This window comes from Heliangelus exortis, chromosome 26 (genome assembly GCF_036169615.1).
Source record: "Heliangelus exortis chromosome 26, bHelExo1.hap1, whole genome shotgun sequence".
Classification (NCBI taxonomy): Eukaryota; Metazoa; Chordata; class Aves; order Apodiformes; family Trochilidae; genus Heliangelus; species Heliangelus exortis.
In genome coordinates, this window is record NC_092447.1 from 1,545,411 (window position 1) to 1,569,872 (window position 24,462).

The 24,462-nt window shown below is 50.3% G+C and overlaps 4 protein-coding genes across 6 annotated transcripts in view; 1 reads left to right on the forward strand and 3 right to left on the reverse strand.

The window, feature by feature from the left end:
* DIXDC1 (DIX domain containing 1) overlaps positions 1-5,710 on the reverse strand; it is a 32,030-nt gene extending 26,320 nt beyond the window's left edge. The window contains exons 1-2 of one of the 3 annotated variants that reach the window (XM_071726811.1): positions 5,630-5,710; positions 4,666-4,765 (exon numbers count right to left, since the gene is read on the reverse strand). In XM_071726811.1, coding sequence (XP_071582912.1) covers positions 4,666-4,689 — 24 coding nt within the window. In that variant the 5' untranslated portion in view covers positions 4,690-4,765; positions 5,630-5,710. Of the gene's footprint in view, positions 1-2,809; positions 3,608-4,665; positions 4,766-5,629 lie in introns of those variants that run through there. The other 2 variants (XM_071726809.1, XM_071726813.1) reach the window with 2 other exon arrangements.
* Positions 5,711-6,021: 311 nt separating this feature from the next.
* Positions 6,022-12,994, reverse strand: C26H11orf52 (chromosome 26 C11orf52 homolog). Its single transcript, XM_071726815.1, has 4 exons — positions 12,632-12,994; positions 9,822-9,862; positions 9,037-9,083; positions 6,022-8,767 (listed from the first exon to the last, which is right to left on the reverse strand). Exons 1-4 carry the CDS (start codon positions 12,661-12,663, stop codon positions 8,531-8,533), a joined length of 357 nt encoding a protein of 118 aa, XP_071582916.1. The 5' UTR covers positions 12,664-12,994; the 3' UTR covers positions 6,022-8,530.
* A 4,123-nt stretch (positions 12,995-17,117) lies between these two features.
* On the reverse strand, positions 17,118-18,785 carry HSPB2 (heat shock protein family B (small) member 2). The gene is made up of 2 exons (XM_071769033.1): positions 18,585-18,785; positions 17,118-17,748 (listed from the first exon to the last, which is right to left on the reverse strand). The coding sequence occupies exons 1-2, from the start codon at positions 18,745-18,747 to the stop codon at positions 17,297-17,299; spliced, it is 615 nt and encodes a 204-aa protein (XP_071625134.1). The 5' UTR covers positions 18,748-18,785; the 3' UTR covers positions 17,118-17,296.
* A 1,406-nt stretch (positions 18,786-20,191) lies between these two features.
* CRYAB (crystallin alpha B) lies at positions 20,192-23,468 on the forward strand. The gene is made up of 3 exons (XM_071769138.1): positions 20,192-20,427; positions 21,975-22,097; positions 23,137-23,468. The coding sequence occupies exons 1-3, from the start codon at positions 20,242-20,244 to the stop codon at positions 23,338-23,340; spliced, it is 513 nt and encodes a 170-aa protein (XP_071625239.1). The 5' UTR covers positions 20,192-20,241; the 3' UTR covers positions 23,341-23,468.
* The last annotated feature ends 994 nt before the right edge of the window (positions 23,469-24,462 follow it).

Genomic DNA, 24,462 nt, shown 5'->3' on the forward strand with positions numbered 1-24,462 from the left:
TCTTACTGTACCTTCCACCCCCCACACCAGCAGTTCTGTGCACACTTTGTGTTCAGAAACATAAAGATGGGATCTGTCCCTTAAACAAATTCACTGTCATTGCAGGCAGAGGTCTGTTCCAGAGGACTATCAGATAGAAAATGAGGTAAAATTAATCTTTTTATGACATATTCCTTTGTTGTCTCCAAGACACCCAACAAAAATGCCACCACCATTCACAGACAAGTTGCTGCTTTAGGGATAATTTTTAGGATTTCTGCAAGATGTCTTTTAGTGTCTCTGCATTTTCCCATGCCTGGTATTTCAAGGCTCTGCTCTCACCCAGACAGGGTTTCTGAGCAAGCACACAAAAAGCTGAGCCACAAGAGATCTTTCCCTGTGAACTGCCTGTACTTGGAGCACAACACCCACCCTGAGTTACCAAGTGGTTCTGCTACACCCAAAGTCCAAGCTCTGTCCACACAGTGTTTCAGGAGACATTCCCTGATGCTTGATGAATGAAAAGGAGCATTGTTCCTTATTTAGCAGAGGATAAACACAGGGGGAAGAAGCTTTGTGAACAGAGAGTGAGCACACAGGGTGACTGAACACTGCTTCCTGCTTGCAAGAGCCTTTCCTATGGAGCAAGTGGGAAGGGACCCTCAGTGGGGTTGCCCTAAAGGCACATTTAGGACACAGATTCTGTTCCTCAACCTGCAAATGACTTCCTGTGAATCTGGAAACCCTGCAGCCCACATTGCCTCTGGGTGCCCCAGTGTCCAGCTGTGAGGGCCTTGCAAAATATTCTTTGCAAAATGCTTTCATAGCAACAAAAGTTTGACAGCTGCTGCCCCTGCCAGAGGACAGCCAGGGCTGTGCAACCAATATCTGAGCTTAAACACCCCGTGAACCTGGGGCAGGGATTGAATCCTAACTGCTCAACCCCTAATCCTATAGAACAGCAAATACCTCCTTCCCTTGCTGATAGCCCTAATGCTGAGGGCTTGGGGAAAAAAGGCTCTGGTGGAGGCTGCACAGGGAAGGGGCTGAGGCTCCAGCCCTGGAGGTATTAATTGAAGAGCTGTGCAGATGTGGTGACTGAGGACACAGCTTTGCAGAGGACCTGGCAGTGCTGGGTTGGATTCTATGATCTTAAAAGCCTTTCCCTACCTAAACAATTCTGTGTTTCTATTCCATGAGCCTCAAGGAGAGAGAACAAGCTGAGGCCCCATGGCCAGAGGATACCCTGCCCTGCCCTCTGGGGCTTCCTTGCACTGTAAGCTACAGCTTTTAGAAGCCATACATTGCCAGGGCTCCATCCAGCTGTGGCCATGAATTATTTAGCTTCCTCAGAGCAGGCTGAGTCTTAACAAACAGCAGGGACACATCTGCAAGGCAGGCTCCTCCTTTAGTGAGAGAGGGACAGGAGCCACATGATGCCCACGGGGGAATTCCCTTCAAAGAGATCCCAAGTGGGAAACATGAGAGTCAATCTGGTTTTATAGAGGGAGAGGGACCTTTTTTCCACAGCTGAACAGTCTGTGGGTAAAGCTGACAGGCAGGGTGGGGCTAGCACTTAATGTTACAGCTAAAAGAACAAAACTGTTCTGTGCTCCTATTATTAATTGTATTATTAATATACAGGCTACTGCTATTTTCTGTCAGAGAAGGATCCAAAGCCCAGTAAATGTGTCCTTGAACTCAAGCAATACCTTTGCAGGCTGCAGAGGAGACTGAGCTACCCTGGAGGAGGGGATGGAGAATTTACACAGTTCCACAGAGCAATCAATGGGGACCTGTGGCTGGCATGAAGCTCTGAGGCTCAGGTTTCATACCCAGTTTGTTTTCCTCGGGATGACTCTGCTGTTAAGCCCAGGAGGGATATTAATTTTCCGTGGAGAATGGAGGATGGGGGGCTGAGCTTTGCAAGGGTGAGGAACCAGTAAACACAAAAATAAGCCATGTGCTCTAAAACAGAGAATAAAACACACCAGGAGATTACCCTTGCCAGGAGGTGAGAAGGCAAGCAGCAGCCCTCACAATTTTTGTTTCTTTTCAGCTTAAAGACAGGAATTCATGCTCCAGCATGGTCTGCATGATGCACAGCCAGGCAGCAGCTGCCCTGGCATTTTGTCCTCAGTCCACAGAGTCCAAAAGAACCAACATTTTGTGCACCCTGCAGAAGGAAGCCAACAGCAATAGGCACTCCCCATGTAGTTTCAGAATTCTGATTTCTGGAATTTCTCCGTACTTCTCACTCCTTATTTCATTTATTAGTGATCTGTGATTCCCTAACCACAAACGCAGCAAACAAAGAACACTTTTAAACGATATATTTTCCTAACCAAGATGAATTTCAATGCCTGATTCAACCAACGGAGCAAGATGGGTAAAAAAAGTCAGGCAGTTCTTTGTCAGCCTCTCCTAAGAAACGTGTGTAAACAAAGCAGATACGCAGACTTTCCAGCAGCCTTCATACATAAAGACCCCAGATACTCTACAGAGGAGTCAAATCTATGAAACAAACCCTGCCCCACAATCTTGCTGCAGTATATATTATTTACATACAGCAGTAAAGTGCTGCAAAGAAAATAAAAACACCAGCTGTAAAACAGCCACAAACTCCTCAAAATAACTATCGCTAATTTGCAGATCCCTGGCTGAGCTGCCCAGGATGCCCTTTGTTAGCAAACAGCTCTCCCACCCTGAAATCTTGCTCATTTTTCTACTTCTCTATCGCTGAAAACACCCAAAGAACTCAGAGATGCTGCCCCAAAGCTTCCTGCCCGGCCCGGGAAGGAGCTGGGTGAGACACAGGACGTTCATTTACCTCCGTGAAGCCCTCCTGAAGAATATCCAGTAAATTCCCCCTGGCCAAACACGAGAGCATTCTGCACAAGCCCCCCGATGGGCGAGGGTCTCAGGGGGCGCGGGGAAGTTCCTCCAGCTCCGGGCGCGACCTCCTCCTCCTCCTCCTCCTCCTCGCCAAGACAAAGAGTTGGAGCTCATGGGGAATCACATTCATAGTCCCATATGTGCAGCCCCGTTACTGCACCGAGACTTGAGCCCAAGTCGGGGCCGGGACTGGGCATGCTCGAGAGGGAGTTGCTGGGGGAGTAGCGGGAGAGATGTCACTCGGTTGCTATGGAAACGCCTCCGCTTACAAGATGCGGAGGCCCCGGGACTGGACTGGGCTGGAGGAACATCTGAAACCCATTTCCCAGCTCAGTCGTTCCTCGCACAAAACATCCTGTGTAAAAAGAGGTTTTTCGAACCCACCAAACGCTGCGAGCCCTGCACGGCGTGGGATGGGGGGGGCAGGGAGAGAGATCCAAGGAGGGCAAATGGCAGCGGTGCTGCTCCCCGGGAAAGGAGGAAGGAAAGAGGGCAGGAGCTGCCCAGCTATCGTTTGAACAGCCCCAAAGAAACAGCAGCGTTGTCAGCAGCCTGGGAGCTGCAGGAGCTGCAAACCAGGGCACAGCACAGAGATTTCTCTGCACGCTGCTCCAGCTACCCTGGCAATGAGGTTGAAAGAAGAAAAAAAAAACAAAAAAACAAACTTTCCAAGTAGAGTTAAAGACAATACAAGCAGTTTTTCTAAATCATTAATGACTGCATTAATTCCAGAAATAAGTATTGAATATCTCCAGTCTCTCAGAGTTCATCTCACCTTACAGGAAATGCCCAGGAAACAACGTTCAGTAGCAACATCCCTGAGAAATCAGGAATTCCTTTTCAGCTGAACACACTGGGGGAACTGTGAAGAAGCTGGTTGGGACTGGAGAGACCATTCAAGTCAGAAGCTCTACCTGCCTGCCTTGTTGGCTCAAACAAGAAAATCTAGGACTGGTATCTGAAATTCAGGTGGTCGTTTTCAGTCCTGTATCCCTGCTACCTGCTAGACCAGCAACATGGTGAGAGGCACAGAGTTCTAATTCCAGGTGCCACGTTCAGGTCCAGGCCTGCTCACAGTGTTTTCCATCAGATTCTCTCATCAAAGATTTGCTTCTACGTGGGATTTCTCAGCTTTGAAGCAAAACTGCCCCACTGTGACAATATGAATGTCAGAGAATAGAAACCACTCCTGATACCTAGCCAGAGAGGCAGATGATGCTGAGCAATCCTTCTGTTCATTGTGGTCTCACAAATGCATCATAAGTGCATGTGTGTGCTGCAAATGCCTTTTAGAAATCAAACTCTAACTCTCCCACCTTTGTGTTTCACCCTCAGACTCCAAGCTTGCTTCTTGTAGCAGGAATCACTTTTTCCTTTCAGCTTTATAACAACGTAATAGATGTCTTTGGGTGTTATCCTTGCAAGAAGCAAACAACACTCACTGAAAATGAAGCTTGGATGATTCCAAAGTGAGGAGCACGGGGCAATGATCCCAAAGGGATCTCTGTGTCAGCTGCTCCTGATAGGAGGGACTTTCAAAACAAACATGTAGGGTGTTTGGTATGAAGTTTGCTTGGTGCCATTGCCCTCTCCTGGACAGTTTCTGCATAATCCCAACCCTTCCAGTTTCCCCAGTTGAATTCCGGGCAAGATAGTTAAGTGCTCTTAAGTTGTGCCCTTAAGTGCTCTTAAGTGCTATCTTAACAATTTTTCTTAGAGGGAAAACATCAACCATTTTACCAACAAAATGTCTGAATATGAGCAAAATGAAGGAGGAAAGTCGTCACCTACTTTCATTGCCTGCAGAAAGCACATCTAAGGGCTACCTTCTTAGGTTTCAGATTTTCGTATTTTCTTCCACATGAATGTAGACCTAGTGGAGAGAATTGCCCTGAAACACATGTAAAAATCATTCCTGATTACATTGGCTTGGACTGTGCACAGGATCTAATTATCTCCTCTGATTTGTGGAGGGGAAATCAAAATTCAGCAGCAGTTAAATATGCCAACCAAAGGTGTACTGCTCCTCAGTGTAAAATACTCCTGGTATTACTTGGTTCAGTGCATTTAGCCCAGAAAGCAAAGATTCATAAATAATTTTAGGAAACAATTCCCTATACTGTTATATTTAGGATTTTTCTGGTAATCTATATTTTCTTTGTTGCCTCTTCCTTTAGAAGCCCAGAGTGAAGTCTGGTGAAAGGAAAGGTGGGGAAGTTCAGCAGAGTTAAGAGGATGGATATGGTAAAATTCCTTCAGAAAGTCTGCATGGCAGTAGGAATCCCCGGTTTTAAGGATCATTAAAGGTGGGCATGGGTCTAACCCTTTGCCAGATGGTCACCCTTATCTTGGTTGTGTCATCCTGGTACATCTTTAGGGACCAAAAATCAGGGGTGGGGCAAGAGAGGTGACGGAGGCAGAGCCAGGGTGGTTCTGCTGAGTCTGCTGGGGGTGGGAGCTTTGGGGGGCCCGTTCTGCAAGTGAGAGAAAAAAAATTAAAAAATCGAGTGAGCAGGGAGGTGTGGGGCAGGGATGGGAACCCTGAGGGGCGGTGTGGGCCCAGGTGCCTCTGGAACCGGGATCGGGCCCGGGGGGATTTCAGCAGGAGCAGGAACAGGGATGGCTGGGAGGGGGGGAGAGGGGGACCCAGGGAACGGGGGAAGGGGATTGGGGTATCGAGAATGGGGGCGATTCCCAGGAGCGGGATGGTCCCGGGGGCTGGGAAGGGAAAACCTCCCGGTGGGGTGGACCCTACCTGCGCCCGGTGCGGACCGGAGGGTGCGGATCCGGTGCGGTCCCGGCCGCGTCCCTTGCTTGCCATGGAGACGGGGGCGGGACGGGGCGGTCCCGGGCTGGACCCGCCCGGTCGGAGCCGGAAAAGCCGATCCCAGCACCCTCAGTGCGGTTCTGGTTCACCGCACGTCGGGCAGGAGGATACGCGGAACCCCCCGGGCTCGGTGGGTGCCAGGTCCGGGCTCTGCCGGTGCCCCCAGAGCCCCAGCGCAGCGACCGCGCAACGACCTCCCCCACAAGTGCAAATTTATTGCTTAAAATTAAAAATCCCGTCTTTAATGTTCAGGTTATATTTGGTTAATTATTAACGCTCATTTAACAGCTAAATGTAACAACCTCGGGGAACACGGGAGATTGGCTACTGGAAGCTTTTAATATTCAGTGCAAAACCAAGTCCTTTACAGAAATCCTTGCTGCATTCACATTTCACCTATTCGAGGTCTGGTAAACAGGCAAAATTACTGTACTAATCCTGTTGATATGCAGAGCATTTGATTATCTCTTCAGATATCCTGCACTTCAGAAACAACACCAAGCACTGGCTGCATGTGGCAGCTGGAGCTCCACAGGGAACAGGAGATAAATGATCATTCCAGGCTTTGAAGCACTCATTAAAATAAGAGTTTCTACTGTAGCTCCCATTCTTCCAGACTACAAAGGGGGTGATGCACAGATCTACAGAACTCAGTGACATGATTAAGTGGAAGCAAGTTCCTCTGAGCCAAGCCCAGTCCTTGCTATGCCTGTGGTCAAACTGGTTCAACTTGATGGATGTGCAAACTTCCACTGCCCTGGGCCCAGCAGCTTGACCTTAGTCCCTGTGCAGCTTTCTGTCCTCCTGGGTGAGGGAAACTTCAGTACCACTGCAATCCCAGGCTGTATCACTTACACTGTTTACAAAAAAAATTACCTGTTAGACTCTGCACCCTCTAGAAAATCTCCTGAACTAAAATCCAGACTTAATAACGTTTCTAAATAATCCAATTTCTTCCTGTGATGTGCAGGACTTGACTGGAACTGAAGCCAGTGCCTGTTTTCTGGTTCTTGTACAGCAATTCATTGCGAGAAGGCACAGAGCTGCTGACCAGCATCAACCAGATCTGGATCTGTGCCTCTGGCTTCCCCTGAAGCTGGATTAGCAGGACCTGCTGCTGGAGTGTCCCATGCTTCCCTTCTTGAAAGTAAATCCTGTGCCCATTCAACCCCCCTCAGTCTAAAGGGCAGGTTTCATGCTGGGCATGGGGTGCAGAAAGGAACATGGAAGAGCAGGAACAGAAATCCTTGGCACTCAGGAGAACCTTCCAGCAACTTCAAGCTGTGTGCATTATAAATAAGGGGCTTGCTACTGTAGGCCTTAAAATAGCCCTATTGAGGTCAGCAAGACAGCATGGGCAAAAAAACCCTTTTCAGGTAGAAAATTATACTGTATCTATTATTAAAAAAGGGCCTTCTCCTGCAAACATTACTCTAGCCTTACAGTAGCCCTGCTGAGACCTACCAGACAGCAGGGGAAATAAGGTAGAAAAATTGTAGGATTGGTCCTGAAAACACTTCCATCTTAGCCCAAACACTGCCCTTACCAGCTTTATTTTTTTGTAATGAGCAAGAGCTCCTTCATGCTTTTTACATTTTGCTGATCCAGAATATGCAAAGTGTTTATAAAATGCAGCAGCATGTCCAGGTTGTACCACAACCTACATTTTGCTATGCTGACCACTGCTTAGGAATAGAATGTGCCAAGCATTGACTCAGTGCCTGAAGTTTCTGCTTGGGAGCAACTCTCAGTGCTGCTATACTGCATTATTAACAGAATTTTCAATCCATAAAGTAATTCTCAGAGATGTACCTGGGAGTATTAGCAGCAAATACCACACGTGCTCTATGTAACTGGGGTTTATAACTAAAACTGACAGCATGACTAAGAAAAAAATGGAGCAAAAGTCTGAAGCCCTCTGTAAAGTTGCCCAATATTCATTCCCAGTATCTCAGAAGTGCAGAGAGCTGCTGTACTCTAAGGTCTGGAAAACTTCCCTAAATATAGTCAGTGGCTTTCAAATGGCTGCCTCACAGCTGAACAGCAAATTTTCCTTGTTTCATTTCAGACCCAAGAGCTCACAACTCAGTTCTGTACATGTTGGGATAAGGATGCAGATCTGTACAGCCCTTCAGTGAAAGAAATCGTCCTACACCCCTCAGTTAATTCTGCACTTCTGGCCTTGGTTTTGGTTTGCTGTGCATAGTTTCAGAACACTGTTTTTTGGGGAAAGGGGGTGCACATAGTGTGTGACTGCAGCTCCAGTGGCAGGGGCTGGAGGGAGACACTAAACAGATACTGTTATAGGTTTCATGCCATTTCTTCAGGGTCTCATCCACAGGTCATTCTCCACATAGCAGAATTTTCTCAGCATCGACACAAAATCCTGTGGCAACACCTCCCTTGTCCCAAGACTGAATCCTGTGTGCCATGTTCCCAAATTCCTCTGCAGAGCAGACTCATCTGGTCCTGTCCCACAGCAGGAACCTCCTCCCTGCAGCCCTGAGCTCTGTTTTAGCCTTCCTAAGCAAAGGAGCAGCTCTGTCTTCTCACAGTGCTGAGAGGAGACTGATTGCCAGCTTCAGAGGCAACTCTTCCAAGGTGAAGAGGTGTTTCTTGTCAGCAGAATCAGCTGGGAAAATACTCACCCTGAGAACCAGAGCATGTCTGTTTCCTCTGAAGGGAAATGCAGGTGCAGACACAGCCTGTCTGCACTTTCTCAGGGAGCTTTGATGTGTCCAGGAGGTTGGCATCTCTGAGTCTGTGAAATCCTTTTGGTGATGAAGGAGGAGAGGGCCATCAAGCCTTTTTTTTTTTATTATTTTTTTTTTATACCAGAGTCCCATTCTTGCTGTCATATTTCAGCCTGGGCCGGGGGAAGTTGAGGGTTGCATACTCTGTGGCATTCTGCATCTGTAAATTCTTCACCTCTGCTGCCGAGCGCTCCCGGAGCGTGGTGAACACCTGGATGTCTGCATAGTGAATGCTCTCATCCTGCTGCACACTCTTGGCTTTACTCACAGTGGCATAGAGAGGAAATTCTGGGACATCTTCCTGCGTTGGAGCCTTTGGGAAGAAAGAGCTTTGGGAAGTCATCTCCTACACATCTTTCCCCCATCCATCTCTCTGACATCTCAGACATTTCATCCTGCTGCTCTCTCTGCTCTAGAGGGATGCAAAATGGGCCCCACTGGTCCCAAAGCCATTAACATCTAAACAGGATGAGGTGATTCACAGCTGCCCCACGTCCTCCCAACCCCTCTAGCCTAGGAAGTGTTGGTAAGCTCTGTCTTCTCAATATACAGTTAGGAAAACAACTCTGGGAAGCTGTTTACCTTCCTGTCAGGCTGATGCTGTTGGCTCTTCTGTCTCAGATCAGTTCCTGAAAAAGAAACACCAACGGAGGAGGTTAACAAAAATGTTTGCTGTTCCAAATGCAGTGTCTGGCTCATGGACTTTCCCCACTGGGCACAAATAAAATTTCCACCTCATCTGTCACCCTCAACCTTAATGCTGTCTCTGATGCCTGCCTCGAAGAAGAAAGCCTGGGCTTGTTTCTTTGGAAAAAAAAATAAAAAGTTTCCCAGATTTCCCAGATGACAACATGCTGTGGACCACAATGTTCTTGGCAGAATCTAGGAGGACAGACACAGCACAGAGAGCTTCCTTGTCAGGCCCTTGGAGAAGTCAGATCCAGTTTTAATTTTGTTATTTCCTTTATTGCCTCAAACCCTTATTTTGCCCAGCCACAGGACAAAATTGGGCTCCTTAGAGACCACACTTTATTCTGAGGGACTGATGTCAGAACTTGGATGCACCTTCTGCTGTGCTACCAATGCAGAGTACTCACATGTGATTTGATGTGATACTCTGCTGTTTTAAAGATATGCTGAAGTCCCTTCCTTCCCCTTTCCAAGTGCCATGGCACATCATACCCCTTGCTTTAAGTTTTAAAGAAATTTGCTTCTTACTCCTACCAGACTTCTCCTGAGGAAGGTTGGGTGCATAAAGGAGAGACCTCAGCCTCAGATACCAATTCACAGTCAGGACTAATGTCAACTAAGCAGGGGCTCTATCATCCCTCCCCTTCTTGTCCTCTAAATCAGTCACAAATCCTTACCTTGCTTTTCTTTCTTTCTTTTAAAAGGTGAAGGGCAATTCCTGGAATTAGAGAGAGATGTTAGCCCAGATAATCCCCCAATCTCTCCTTTCATGACATGCAAACCCATCTGTGGGTAATGAGAGAAGCCCAAGAATTGTCTCAGAGCTATTAAGCCAAGCCAGAACCTCAGCAACCCTTGCATCAAGAAGTTCCAAAGGGGAGATGTGGAGATGGATTTCCTTCCTCTGTGACACACCTCCCATACCCCCCAGACACCCCCAAATCTCCTTGTCTTTCAGCCCTGCCTGCCTGCCCACTATGCAGAGTGAATCAGCACAGCTTTCACTGGAGGTTTGCAGTTCCACAGCTGTGTGATCACAGATTTAAGGTGCAGAGCATGATCTCAGCTGGCATGGAACCCTTCTCTTGGGGCCAGTTGTTCTGATAGCCCCATATCCCCACTCTTTGCACCCCTTGCTCAAGGAGCAGCTGTGCACAGACCTGGTGCCAGTTTCATGTTTCAGACAGTTTTCCTGTGCTCAGTTTGCCACTTAAGACACAAGCAAAGCAAACAAGTTATGCACTTAATGTCAGCCAAGGCAAACCCTTGTCTCAGTGTACCTGTGTGACAAGCCAAATACAGCTATTTTCCAGACATGGTATGAGCAGGAGCCAAATTCATTCCAGCTGTAACTACAGAGCTGGGAGCTGAATTTCTGCAGGCTGGTGCTGGCAGGGGAGTGTGGGTTTGTCTGGCAGAGCAGGGATGTGTCACATTCTAGGCAGGAAATGTTATCATTACATCACACTGGGAGGGATGGAGGAGAGCAGGTGCCAGCCCTTGTATGGGTGCTCCTCAGTCTGCATGTCATGTGGGTTTTGACCAACAAATGGGTCACACAGGGGCCTGTGTACCTGCTGCAGCAGCTGAAAGTGGGCAGCAGCACTTTCAGTGTGGCCTCAGAGTTGCCAGATGGTTCCAAACAAGCATTATATATCCTGCAGTGTGTGCACGTGCCAGACCATCCTTCCACAGGCAGGAACAGTGCAGGATCTGAAGCAAAGCTCTGCCTTTGGCTGCCTTTTAGAGGCAGTTTCAGCAGGAGGGTAAGCAGAGCAGAGTGTGCAGTAATGCCTTGGGCACTCTAATGGCAAAACAAAACAAAACAAAAAAAAGCTTGAGTGCAGCCAGAGAACTTGGAGACCTTCAAAATAGTCAGTAATGATTAACCAGACTTGCTAGACCTGGGAATTCAAAGGCAGCTTTGAGGAAGGCAAGGTGGCCCTGTACCTGTCCCAAAGGATCTAACACTGCTCCTCATGTCCCTGGTGTGCTGCCCCAGGGGGGCACTGGGACACCCACCCCTTTCCTAGGAGACAGGCTGCAGTATCAGCTTTCCTCACTCATCTTCCTTGTTTTGGTTGCCTTTCTTTGTAGCAAGAGCCTTAGCAGGCAGTGTGTGGGCTGGAGCTATTCTGAGGCTGTCTGCAGGGTAATCCCAGCCAGGCAGGAGATGGCATCTCCCAGCCTCAGATCTCTCTCTGGTAATTAGAATGGATGCCACATAGGAAACAAGAGCAGAGCAAACCTCTCCCCTCTTCTCAAAACCAGGTCAAACATGTTGTAACCAGCACATAGCCTGCTCCAAGCATGTTGTATTCTTCATGGCAGCACACACATCCCTGCTCCTGCAGTGCTTTTTCCCTTTTCCCTGGGTCAATGCCTACCTGATTGCTGCCCTACACCATCCTGCTTCACAGTAAGTTCTCTGTAAGTTCCTGAATTTTGGCATCTTTTGCTGTCCATGCACTCTGGAGGCCCCAAGTACTAAACCAAGTGGTGAGGATACCTGGGGCCCACCCTCCTTACAGACCTCACCACACACCTCCCTTCATCAGTAACTTTCTTCAGTGAATAAATTTGCTGTCATAGCAATTTCTTTAAATATTTGCAGTTCCTTTTTCCTAAATCCCCAATTCCTCTGTGCTCCATCCAGCTCAGGGCTCAGGTTGGGAGGATGTCCTGACCTCCTGCTCTGCTCCAGCCACCAGGTGATGCTGTCCCTCTTGTTACTATTGAAAAGCTCCCAGGAATTTCTAATACTTTTAACAAATGCAGCGCTGGAGAGAACGTCCTCGATACTTCATCTGGTATTCGTGTACCATCTCAGAACTGAAAATACTTCCACTTGGCACCGAGTAATGCTCACTGAGCCCTTTTTCTGTAAGCAGGAGCTCCAGGGCACAAGACGAGCCAGAAGGGATTAAACTCCCATCCTCCCCACCCAGCGAGAAAGAGCAACACGGTGTGGAAAACGTACCCAGGATTTCCCAAGTACAGATACAGCCCAGAGAGATGCAGGGAGAGGGGCTGGAGGAGCCCAGAGCAGGATGGGGCAGGTGACCCAGGGTGACTCGGGGGGTCCCTCCTCGCAGCACCCCAAGGGGACACCTCAGGGGGTGCAACCGGGCCGGAGATCACTGGGGCGAGGACAGGGACTTGAACCAGATTCTTCCTAAGAACTGAGCTATTCTCAGCTGCTGGCTGAGAACCCAAGCTGCCAGTCCCGGGGAGTGCCACAGACGTGAGGGACAAATCCCCTTCGCCTCCCTTCACCCCGGCACCCAGAGGCTGCCCCGCACCGCCCCGCACCGCTCCCCACCTCTCGGTTTCCCTGTGAGCTGGCAAGGTGAGGGGCTGAGAGCCAAGCGGGAGCCCTGGCAAGCCCAACACAAGGAAGCAAAGCCTGCCAAGTCCACCCAAAGTTGGCTCCCGGGCTGCCCGGACCTCGGGCTGCCGTCCCGCACCTTCCCGCAGCCCCACTCACCAGGGTCTCCCGCAGCTCCAGAGGTTGCCCATGGCGCTGCCTCGCCCATGGAGAAGGAGCCTTCTCTGGACAGAGAGATCTTGTATTTCCTGGTTCCTGCTCGGCCCCTGGCTATTCCCAGGGAGTGTCTGGCAGTGTCAGGTTTCTCCCCATCGCGGCACAGCCGCTTTGCCGGCCCCGGGCGTCCCCTCTGCCCCGGGCTTTCCCGGGGCTCTCTTTGCCCCCTTGGCCTCTTGCTGGCCAGGGAGAAGTGGGCAATGTGTGAGCACGCCTCCGGGCCACAGCCCTGGGGTTAAAATTCTGCTTTCTGGTTTGTGCAGTGGATGTCCCTCTGCTATCCTCCTCTCCCACCAGCGCCATCCTGCTGAAGGCAGCAGTGATGCAGAAGAGGAGAGGAGGGACTTGACATCTTCCTCAGCACCAGGGTGGGAAACCTCAGTGCTCTTCTTGCTGTTCATCTCTGCATCCCAAGCAGGATGTCAGGAACATGCGTGGCACAGAGTGGGAAAGCAAACATCTTCTTGGGAGGCAGGTGATGCCCCAGTGAAGCTGGGACCTGGCTCTCAGCTCAGCTCTAGTGCTGCTGCTCCTGCTGCAGGCAGCAAGGTATCTGTAACCCCAGGGACATTACTGGGAATCCATTTTTTTTATATAGCCACCTAGATGAAGGTAGCTCCTAAGGGATTTGTGCTCTTGGGGAATGTCCTAGCCCCCTTTCCAACAGGCAATAATTTGTACCTTCCCATGAAGGACTCACATCATTAAAGACTTGAAATACAGCTCCTAGGCTCATCCTTTGTCTAACAGGAACATTATTGTGCATTTTACCTCCGTATCACTGCTGAGACTGTGCCTGGTCATTCCTGGACTGAATGCCAGGCAGCTCATCTCTGGCAGCTCGCAGGCAGCTGATACTCAGTGGTGAAAGATACTACTGTGTTAAAGTAGTGCTTGAGTGGAAACTGTGCCCCACAGCCTTGATTTGCCAGTCAGCCCCAGTTCAGTGTGGGACTGAATGCCTCGCGTGCTGACAAGTGGCTAAGTTTTGATTCACCCTTCTGATGGATTATCTCAGAACTGGCTGTATTCCCCTACTCCAGCTGGACCCACACTCTCAGCCAGGCTTACAACTTCATTTATCATCTGCCCAAGGGCAGAGCAAAGCTTGTACCTGTCCAGGAGGAAGGAAATATGTAGGAAGAGGGAGGAAGAGAAGGGTTTTTGCTTCGGAAGGATCACAGGGTACAGCTGCTCTCTTAGATGAGTCCTGGATGAGCTGCACTGTGCCCCACAGAGCCTGTGTCTTGCTCCAAAACTCCTGTTCTTGTGGCTGGAGCAGTTGCACATCCCAGCCTGTACCACAGCAATTTGGTACAGGGAATTTAAGGGGGAATTTAAGATAGAATTTCTGCAGGCAGATAAGATTCAGTCCTGTTCAGAACAGGAAGATGTTCTCAGGGTGGTCTCAGGAGTCTGTCCCTGCTTGGGAAGTTGCAGACTCTGTGCCTCTGGGTTTGCCACAGACTGTTGATTCAGTGAGCCCATGTCTGCTTTGATTTCTGGAATAACGTCTGCTCTGCTGCTTTGTGGAGAATTAAAAAAAAAAAAAAAAGTCTGGGAGCCTCTTCCCATCAGCTCCTCTCACAAATACTGGAGCTGCTGGTTTGAGCTCCACCAGAGAAATAGAAAGGCATCAAAAACATTGGCAGAGCTGGAGAGCATTTGGCTGCCAGGCTGCATTCCCTCCTCAGTCTGTGTCTGCAGGGCTAACAGAGAGCATGGCTTCCAGCACTCCTGCTCAGCAGAATCATCAGCTTGTTTTGTGCAAAGCCTGCCAGGGTGCAGAGGAACAGTCCAGGAGCTCACAGCAGGCAGTACCAGCCCCTCTCCCTCCATCACTGCTGGGGCAGCTGGCTGCACGGACTCAGGGACATTGTCTAAGTAACAAGCTGGGCAACTGGCACAGGATGAGCCTGCAAGTGCCCAGCTGGAGAGAACAAACTCACTGGAGAGCAAAGTCAGAGCTAATAATGTAAGTCAGAGGCAGAACAGAACTGTGTGGTGACTGCTGATGCTGTGCTTTTCTACTGCAGTGGTGTCAGGGTGCCTCTGGCTGGGCCCACACTCTTATAGGTTGGGTGCAGGCTCACAAAAAGCTGGCACTGTCTATAAAAAATGAAGGGAGGGGAGGTCTGAACTGTTCTGGGCACTTCTGTCTCAGGATCTCCTCCCTATACAACCCCAGCCCTGGCCACATGTTGTTTTCAGCAGCCCACAGCCCTTGAATTGCAGAGTCAGAGCAGGGCCAGGTGGGATTTCATGCTCCAGCATGTGCCATGTCTGAATTAGATGTGTAGGAGCACTTCTTCAGCCAGCCACCCTTTGCCCAGCTTGTTGGTCACATGTTGGGCATCCTCCCTGCTCCCAGAAGTTTATCCTGGTGCCAGCAGGACTGCAGTGAGGGAGGCTCCATCAATACCTCTTAGCAGCACAGGAGCTGCCAGCTCAGAGACAGAGAAAAAGCATTTTATAGCTGCTGCTCTGAAGTGGCTGTGACTTTAAGGAATACTTTCAGGGCAGGAAGCTGCAGAAATGATGGTGATTCCTGAGCCCACACACAGACACATGACACATCCTCCACGCAGTGTTTTGTGGCACAAACAGGTCTCAGGAGGGTGCTGCTGCAAATGGGATGTGGCAGGCACCTGATGCAGTGCTTGAGGCTGGTGTGGCAGGCACTGAGGAGCAGGGAAGTTTGGAAGTAGGGGAGCAGTAAAGGACTGGGTTACTCCTGCCCTTACAAGCAGCTGCTTCAGGTGAAAGTCACTAGCCCAGAATATCTCTGGATAACTACTAATAACTTAGACAAAGCCTGTTGTAAAAGTGATTTTTTTATTTTGACAGCCATCAGAAATATTGACTGGCAGCAGCATATCTGGTCCTACTCCATGAGAAAGGACATCCCTCAGCAGTACAAACTGTGAGTGGGGTGATCAGGTCTGCAGCAGGGGGGATGGAGGCTCAGCCATCCTCCCATTTGCTCTCCCGAGGCTGCCAGCCAGGGCTGCTCTTAATTTGACTCTGATCCTTGTTGCTGGCAGGGGCTCTGGGAAGTAGAAAATAGCTGCTCAGTGGTCTGGCTGCCACTTTTGCCTGGCTGGAGTGAAAGAGCAGCCTTCCAGCAGTGTTTCAGCAGCAGGGGAGGTGTCCTGCATGGGACAGGCTCTGGAGCAGAGCATTGGAATGGGCTGCCCAGGGAGGGGGTGGATTCTCCATCCCTGGAGGTTTTTAGGAAGAGACTGAACGTGGCACTGAGTGCCATGGGCTGGGATCCACGGGGGGAGTGGATCAAGGGTTGGACTTGATGATCTCAGAGGTGCTTTCCAACCCGGATGGTTCTGGGATTCCGTGATTTCTGACCCGATGTGTTCGGAGGCAGAGTGCAGGAGTCTGCCTGTCACCTTCCAGCAGGGAGAGGGAGAAGCCCATGGAACCTCCTCTTTCCCCTGTGGGAGGGCTGAACTGAGACAGGACAGGGACCCCCATATTTGGCCAGTGACACAGCATTTTGGCTTCTTAATTGGCTCTCAGAAGACAAGGATTGGAACTGGCAGCTGCCGAGCAGTCGGGGCCGTCCAGGGCAGCAGCTGCCACTGCCAGCAGCACACACGATCCCTGAGCTGATATCACAAGACTACAGAGCTATTTCTTATGTAGCATAAAGGGGCCACATTCATCCCTCCTGTGACTCTGCAGAGAGGGCTGCAGTGCCAAAGAGAGAGCCTTTCCCTTCAGCTTTTTGGGGTTCAGTCCCCTCACAAAGGCTGAAAAGGGCTGTGTGTGAACAAAGCTGATGTCCCATAAAGTAGAGGGGTGAAGCAAGCAGGGGCCGTGTCTTGGCATTTGTTCACTTGAGCTGACTCCACCTCCAGGTCTGGAAATGCACAGTGAAGCCTCCATGAGGCTTTTCTCCTCAAGGATGCTCTGCACTGTGGGGTCCCTGTGACAGCAAGCAGCTCCAGCTGCACCTGAGCCAGGAGGACAAATCTCAGAGGTCAGCCTGTCTGCCCCATGGGCAGAGTCCCTCCAAGTCCCTGCTGATGTCATTTCCAGAGATGAGCTCAGTGTGAACTCTCTGCTCCTGGCATCTGGAGCAGCTAAGGCACCCTTCCTGCAACATGAATCCAAGGCATACGAGAGAAAAGCAGGGGCAGATTTATTCCTCTTTCCTTCTGACTTTCACAGCCCAACAAGCACCTTCCAGGACACCAAAGGCAGCTACCAGCCCAGAACCAAGGCACTGGAAAAATTTCTTCCCTCTTCCCACAGCCCTCTGAGACACAGCCTCACAGTTTAGTGTAAGAGTGACCTTTGCCATTTGGGCTGAGAGAAGAGCAGCCTGCATGGTGCTCAGTGAGCCCCTGGCCTGGGAGAAAACTTACATTACAATCCCTCACACTTAACACTCCAGTCCCCCTCTGTTTGGTTTGTTTTTTTGTTTTTTTAGTTCCAAATCCCTTTTCCCAGCCATCAGCAAAAGCCTGGCAAATAACCTGGCTGCATCACAGCCCTGCTAAAACTGATGATGAAAACCAGGGATCTGGTACCATGCATTCTCCATCCCTCTCCCCCCTCCCTCCCTGCTGAAGCCCAAATCGGGGGCCTCTAGGGCTTTTCCTTCCCTTTTCCTTCCCCAGACTGTTCTTCTTTCCCCGCTGGCTGCTCCTCTCGGGTGATCTTCACCTCGTTGATTTTGGCCTTCACCTCCTTCCCCGTCCGAGGAGCCACGATGCTCAAGATGCCATCGTGGGACAAAGTGGCTCTCACCAGCAAGGGGTCCACATCCAGAGGGAGGATGTAGGTCCTGGTGAACTCTCGGGAGATGAAGCCATGGCGATCGAGCTTCTGTGGGTGCTGTCCCATCACCTCCAGCAGATTGTCCACAGTCCGGACAGTGAGCTCATCCGGCAGGAAGTGGCAGACATCCAGGAACACCTGGAATTTGTGCTCGTTGAGGTTGATCTCAGAGATGCCTCTGTCCAGCTGCTTGTTGATCCGGGGCCTGATGTAGTAGCCATGGTAGAGGGCAGGGGCTAAAATCTCACACGGGGACAGACCTGAAAATGAGACTCGGTGAGGAGTGTGGGGTTTGCAGGGGGAGGAGTCGGAAATGGGTGTTGGGAAGCAGACAGGGAGGGGTGGCAGGTGATGGATGGAGCCTGGCAAACACCTCGGGTTTGCCACAACACCAGCACGGTAGGGATGGAGTCTCTTGCAGTTTCCACCTTTGTGATCCCCAAAGCAGACACAGAAGCAGATCCCTGCCAGCCCCTGCTCCCCACCTCACAGCCAGCACCTGCCAGCAAGCCACGGGCTGGCATCCAGCTTTAGCATCTCTGCTGGGTGGACACTCTGCTGTGCAAAGCCCACAGCCAGGGATGGGCATGGAAAGTGCTGATGAGGAAGAAACTGCCCTGAAGAACTAAAGGCCTTTTGTGTGCCATTGTCCAGGGGGCTTTCCTTGGAGCTTTTTGCCTTTTCACGCTGCAGTGCTGGTGCTGAATGGTTCTGCTGCTGCCCACATTCCTTCCCCTCTGCCAGCCACTGCCTGGCTTTGTGCTGAACACCCCAGCTCAGCTTTTCTCCACAGCCTTTGGATAAAAAAACCTCTCTCCTCCCACCCTGGAGCATTTTGCTCCATGTTTGCACAGCATCATGATTGCCACACGCTGGGGGAGAGACAGCAGTGGGCATGGATGGAGGAGGTGGACCTGAAGAAAGAGACCCCAGCTATGAATCCCTGGATAACCCCCCCTGATGCAGCCTGTGTCCTTGTGCTCCAGATTTCTTGGAGCAGATTTCTGGAGCTGAGTCTCCCCGGGGGTACTTCACACCAAACCCTCCTGCACCAGAGGGGAGAAAGGTGCTGGGGGAATCCCATCTCCTTTCTTACCTTCTCCAAAGTTCTGGTCGTAGATCTTGCTGGGATTGGCAAACTCATACTCGGAGCTCATGGGGTGGGCATGGGGGACAGTCCGTGCAGCCATGGTGTGTCTGGGGAGGGGACCTTCCAATGCTCCCACTGCCTCTGGGAGCCAAGGCTGCAAGGTTTTCATTGGGCAGATTCCACAGGGAGGAGTGTGTGATAAAAAGATGGACTAAAATAGCCACATGCACAGGCCCCAGGGTGCCTGGCCAGGGAAGCTTCTCCTCACATTCCAGCAGGGAGTGCAGGCACTGCCCGCAGCCAGGGACGCTCCGGGAAAATCCGGCACCTCCTCCCGGTCCCGGAGATCCCCTCTGGGTCAGGGGGTGCAGGAGGCAGCTGGGCAGCCAAGGAGAGCAGGAAGGCAGGGAGCTGAGGGAGGCTGGAGGAGGAGAAAGCAGTTTTATTGCCCTGGGAGGGGAGCAGTGCCCAGCTCAGCTCTTTGTACCCTGAAACCAGAGATTTCCTTGAGTCCACGTCCCCGTGGTGTCAGAGAGCAGGTGCACTGCTGCTGATGTCATGAGGACTGGAGCAGTTATTTATGGCCTGAGCTCTTGCACAGAGTAAATTCTGCGCCCTATTCTTGCCTGAGAAGCTGAGGGACAAACGCTTTTGGTGTTAGCAGTAAGGATGATGTGCCTCTCACCTTGGGATTGCATTGAATTGGAGAGCCCTGAGAGGCACAAGGTGACTCTTGCCCTTTACAGACAGCTGCCAGGCTAAAGCCATCATCAGGATTTAGGTTCACAGACAAGGCAGGAATTAAATGAGTGAACCCATTAGGATCATAGCTGCAGGAAATCATCTTGCTGCAGGGGCAGAGGCAGCCAGAGGTGCCTTGCATCCCTGAGAAGGGCCCTTGCAGTGCAGCACCATGGGCATGGCAGTTCTATCCCTGCTCACAGCCCTCCGGAGCACTCCAAGGTCACACAAAGTGTTGGGATTCTCTGCTCTCTCCAGCAAAGTGGTTTCTGCAGCCAGCAAAACAGGAGAGGTGTTGGGCTGAAGCCCTGTGGAGGAAGCCATCCCTCACCCTCACCAAGGGAGGTGTGGGGCAGGGGGTTTGCTTCAGAACAACCCTGCAGGGGTGCCCAGCAAAGCCCCCCTGGGACCTTTCCAGCCCATGGACTACAGCAGGGCTGTGGCTTCTCTTCAGGAGGGGCAGAGCTCCTTCTCATCTGGTGGGTGATGCGGGGAGCCAAAGTCTCAGTGCTGGCAGTGGGAACAAGGGCCCCTTGTCATTTTCCCTTGTGAGCCCAAGATAGGAGCTGCATTGATGCTGCTGGCATCCAAAGCAGCTGGGAGCATCCACCCAGCCTGCCCGGGGCTCTGCAGATAAACAGCACGTGGGGGAACGGAGCGGGTGGCCCAGCACTTTGGCTCCTTGCTGCCCCATAAGCTCTTTTTCTTCTTCTCCCCTTCCCCCTCCTCCTCAGCAGTGTGTTCAGCTCCCCCAGACAGCACTGCCCCGGGGACCAGGGACAATAAAATCCCTGACACCAGTGTTGGAGAGGCCACGGGGGGGGGATGGGGGTGGTGGGGATGGCCAGGCCAGTGGGTATAAAGCTGTCCCCTGCTCCCAGCACCGCAGCAGTCGTTTGCCAGGCTCCTCCAGCACGCTCCCATGGACATCACCATCCACAACCCCCTGGTGCGCAGACCCCTCCTCTCCTGGTTGTCTCCCAGCCGGATCTTTGACCAGATATTCGGGGAGCATCTGCAGGAGTCAGAGCTGCTCCCTGCTTCCCCCTTCCTGATGAGATCCCCCCTCCTCCGGCTGCCCAGCTGGCTAGAGACAGGACTCTCTGAGGTAACCTTCCCTTCTTAATGCTCTTTGCTATCCCTGGGGACACATCCTGCTGGGTCTGGAGCTCAGGACCCCGGAGAACTGAGAGCTTGGAAGCTGCTTGTAGGTGGTCACCAGGAAGGGTCTTAGGGGGAGAAGGTGCTGAGTTTGTGCCTCTGCTCCTCTGCCTCAGGCAAGAACCTCTGCTAATGATCTGTGAGTGAGAACAAGCATTGCCCCGGTGCTGGGGAGAGATGCAGCTGTTTGTGTGCAGCCAATGCCTCTGAGCTGATGGAGGGAAGAAAGAAACCCGATTTCTCTGCCTGCTCCACAAAACTTTCAATCCCAGTCCTTCCTGAGGTGCAAGCAGCAGCGGGGCAGCGGGCAGGGGGATCCTCCTGCCAGGCAGGGTGGGAGCTCCTGGTTTCAGAGGAAAAAGGGGTCTGTTTTTATTAAAGAGTCACTGCTGACAAAAAGAAAGATGTTAGGACCCAAAGGATCATGGAGCAGCCATCTTCTGCTCCAGGGGCTGAGCCAAGAGGCATTCAGTTCTAACAGCCCTGTCTGCTCTGAGTCAACTCCTATTTAAAAGTAACTTGTAGAGCTATTCTAAGGCAAAGGACTGACAGGCAAATCTTTTCTTTTATTTTATTTTTAATCTTTGCATAATGTTTCCCTTGATTTAGTGACCTGGGTCTGGCTGTCCACTGAAGCAGCCATATTAAGCATCACAGATAACAACATCTGACTGTCTCAATGGAGAAATCTTCACAATTAATCAAGAAGGAGGAAGAAGAAGCACTTAGACCCCCAGGTCAAACTGTGGAAACCAGTAAGCCTAGAGCTGGCACAGACACTCACACACACCCTTACCAGAAGTGCAGCAGAAAGGCAGAGAAAGGCAGCTCCTATAGCAAAGTCCCACAGACATGCCCACGACATGCATCAAATGCAAATTCAGCCTCAGGAAGCAGCAAAAAGCAGTATTTGTTAGGGACAATAAAGTGCAAAATGGAAGGGAAGGAGGTGAGATTAGCAGCAGGTGACTCAGAATTTCAAGAGAAGTCCTGCTGTTCAAATAACAGAGGTGAGTAGTGAGGCAGTACTGCTTGCCAGTGACGTTATTTTGGTTATTAAAGAGTGAGGATGCAGGAAAAAGCCTACAGATGAGCTGTGGTCAGCTGCACAGGGTTTCTTTGGCTTGAAAGACTGAAAAATCTGGTCAGAGAAACTGGGAAACTCCAGACATTCTGTAAAAATAATTGGATGCAAAATCTATATGCCAACTAAAGAGTAACTTTTAAATTCAGATTAAGAGAAACTCTTCTTCACTCCCAAGAAAAACATTCATCCCATCAGATCGAGAGAAAGCATTCACATTTTAGATACTACAGTGATGGACATTAATTTACAGGCCAGCAAGGGACAGAGCCACCCATGCCAGTCCCAGATGAAGATCAGACAGTGCACGTGTAGGTATCAGCTTGAGTATTAAACTGCTGTATTCTGAGAGCCTTTTTAAGCTGAGCCCCTCACCTGCTCTTTCCTGAAATCACCTCCTTGTTTTGCAGATGAGACTGGAGAAGGACAAATTTTCTGTAAATCTTGATGTGAAGCATTTCTCTCCCGAGGAGCTCAAAGTGAAGGTTCTTGGGGACATGATAGAAATTCACGGGAAACACGAGGAGCGCCAGGTACTTCTGCTTTAAGTGTGCACCTCAGAGTGCCAGCTTCACCTGTGGTTAAACAAGGAGACTGCAAAACAATCCTCTCCTCTGCTCATCTCAAATACTCCTAAATGGTTTTTATCAACCAATCCTAATGGAAGATGCTCTGTGCAACCCCGGAGCTGATCCCAGACTGGGCAGCGCCAGGGGGGAGATTTACTGCTGATGTTACATGAACTGTGAGCTGAACTGGAAAATCATCTTTGAAATGGGCATTTCTGGGAAGAGGCCAGGAATGCAGGGAGGCATCCAGTAAGCTAACTGTTGTAATTAAACCACATAATCAGAGCATTGCTCTGTCCCGTTACCTCGTCCTGAAAAAGACACATCCTGGCAGCTTGTAACCCTTAAATGTTGTGTTTTGCTGTCAGTCATCCCACTGCTTGCTGGCTCTAGAGCCCTGTGTGGCAACTGGGCAGAGAGAAGTCAAAAGCCATGTCCAAAGCTCTATGTGTGACAAGGTTTGACAGTCCCCATCTCCTTCCCACCTCCCACCTCCCCTCCTTGCCAGAAGGAAATTAATCCCCATGATGAAGTCCCTAAGTCACTGGAATTGTCAGCTCCAAGAGCTTCTGGAGCACAGATCTCAGTCAGGAAATAGAGGATTACTGGTAGCTCCTGAAAGCCTGTAACCCTGACATAGCTTCTGCAACTTTTTCTGAGTCAGGAAATAATCAAGCACCACAGCAGAGCTCAGCTCACTGGAAAGCTGGATATTATTAGAGCTCTGGAGCCCCTAAGGAACAGGGCTGGTGGCACTGCAGGTAGGTCTGCCTGCTGCAGCTTAGGAATGCCAGCACCACCATGCAATGAGGTCAGTCTGCAGCTGGGCACTGTGTCTCACTTTGGCTCTTGAAAAAGGGCAACTCATAATAAAAACTCTTTGAACTTTCTGAAAGATTTCCCTTTGTGAGCCTGGAGCTTCCTGACTTCATGCAAAGGATCCATGGTTTAGGTGGAACCAACATTTCTAACCAGGGCTGTTCCTTCTCTTCTCCTTTTGAAGGATGAGCACGGCTTCATTGCCAGGGAGTTCAACAGGAAATACAGGATTCCAGATGATGTGGACCCTCTGACCATAACATCATCTCTCTCCCTGGATGGGGTCCTGACCGTGACTGCACCAAGGAAGCAAAGTGAGGTCCCTGAGCGCTCCATCCCCATCACCAGGGAAGAGAAACCTGCCCTTGGAGGAGCCCAGAGGAAGTAAGCTGCTATTTAAAGTCACCCTGAGGGGCCATTGAAGAGCACTTTTCATCAGAAGCCAGCTTTACCAAATGGGTACTCTTATTATTTATGCTGAGTAAGTTTACTAACAAATAAACCATGAATAAGCAAGCCTGTATTATTTTTTTTTTTTTTGAACACTGAGGACAGGGGAAGTGTTGGGTCAAGAGAGCTGTGTAAGGTGCCCGGGCAAGGAAACAAACCTGGCATCACTCCTGCTTCCAGCTGGAGTGGCAGAAGTGCCCAGGAGAGCTTGTCTTGCTGTTCAGAAACACTTTGCTAATTTCACTTCATCTGCTCTGTTGTATTGCAAACATCTCCTTCCACGAACCCTTTTTCCTTCAGTGTTGCCAGAGGATTTCAGAGTGTTTCACAAGCAACAGAAAAGTTTCTCCAGTGGAGATTAGACTGGTAAAACAACTTCATGGCAGTCGAAACTCATTAGAAGTGCAGGCATGAGATAATAACTGAATGGAAGGCAACTCTATCTGAAATCTCAGAGTGACTCAGGTTGTGGGGAAGCTCACAGGTGCTGCAACCATCTCAGAGCAGTTCCAGATGAAAACTGCAGAGCTGCACTGAACACAGATACACCCAAAGAGGAGAAAAACATCTCAAAAATGTGCAAATCACATCCCTTTGAAACTCTGTTGTCAGTGCCCTGAAACAGTGAGCAGCATCTGACCTCTAGAGTATTAATCTGATTTATCCTGGCATTGCTGAGAGGTACAAACCACTGCCAAGTCCTTCTCAGGTGTCATCATATACATAGCACCTCTCTTCAAAGGAATGTGAGCATAAAGGAAAACCTGTATTACTGGAATGGAGTTGCTAAAATTCAGCCCCCAAAAGGACAGAATGCTGCAGATCTGTCTCACAGATCACCAGACTCAGTTATGACCTGACCTATTTTCCATGTTCCTTACACCTACTAAGACAAAAGTTCTCTGAGTGTTGGACACAAGCAAAGAAAACACCCTATGGAGGTCTGCAGCCCCTGGTGTAGCAGGTCTGTGCAGCTGGGAGGAACAAAGGTTATTCCACTCAGGCTGGTGGCCCAGAAACCAATGAGGTTCTTGTTCAAATCCTAAAACCAAACCAAAAC

What these genes read in the sequence shown, in the direction of transcription:
- C26H11orf52 (XM_071726815.1), bottom strand. Translation starts at nt 12,663, where the DNA reads ATGGGCAACCTCTGGAGCTGCGGGAGACCCTG. An exon ending in TGGAGCTGCGGGAGACCCTG is followed by an intron (nt 9,863 to 12,631) that starts GTGAGTGGGGCT and finishes CTCTAATTCCAG; the next exon opens with GAATTGCCCTTCACCTTTTA. An exon ending in AAGAAAGAAAGAAAAGCAAG is followed by an intron (nt 9,084 to 9,821) that starts GTAAGGATTTGT and finishes TTTCTTTTTCAG; the next exon opens with GAACTGATCTGAGACAGAAG.
- HSPB2 (XM_071769033.1), bottom strand. Translation starts at nt 18,747, where the DNA reads ATGAAAACCTTGCAGCCTTGGCTCCCAGAGGCAGTGGGAGCATTGGAA. An exon ending in CGACCAGAACTTTGGAGAAG is followed by an intron (nt 17,749 to 18,584) that starts GTAAGAAAGGAG and finishes TCTCATTTTCAG; the next exon opens with GTCTGTCCCCGTGTGAGATT.
- CRYAB (XM_071769138.1), top strand. Translation starts at nt 20,242, where the DNA reads ATGGACATCACCATCCACAACCCCCTGGTGCGCAGACCCCTCCTCTCC. An exon ending in TAGAGACAGGACTCTCTGAG is followed by an intron (nt 20,428 to 21,974) that starts GTAACCTTCCCT and finishes CTTGTTTTGCAG; the next exon opens with ATGAGACTGGAGAAGGACAA. An exon ending in GGAAACACGAGGAGCGCCAG is followed by an intron (nt 22,098 to 23,136) that starts GTACTTCTGCTT and finishes CTCCTTTTGAAG; the next exon opens with GATGAGCACGGCTTCATTGC.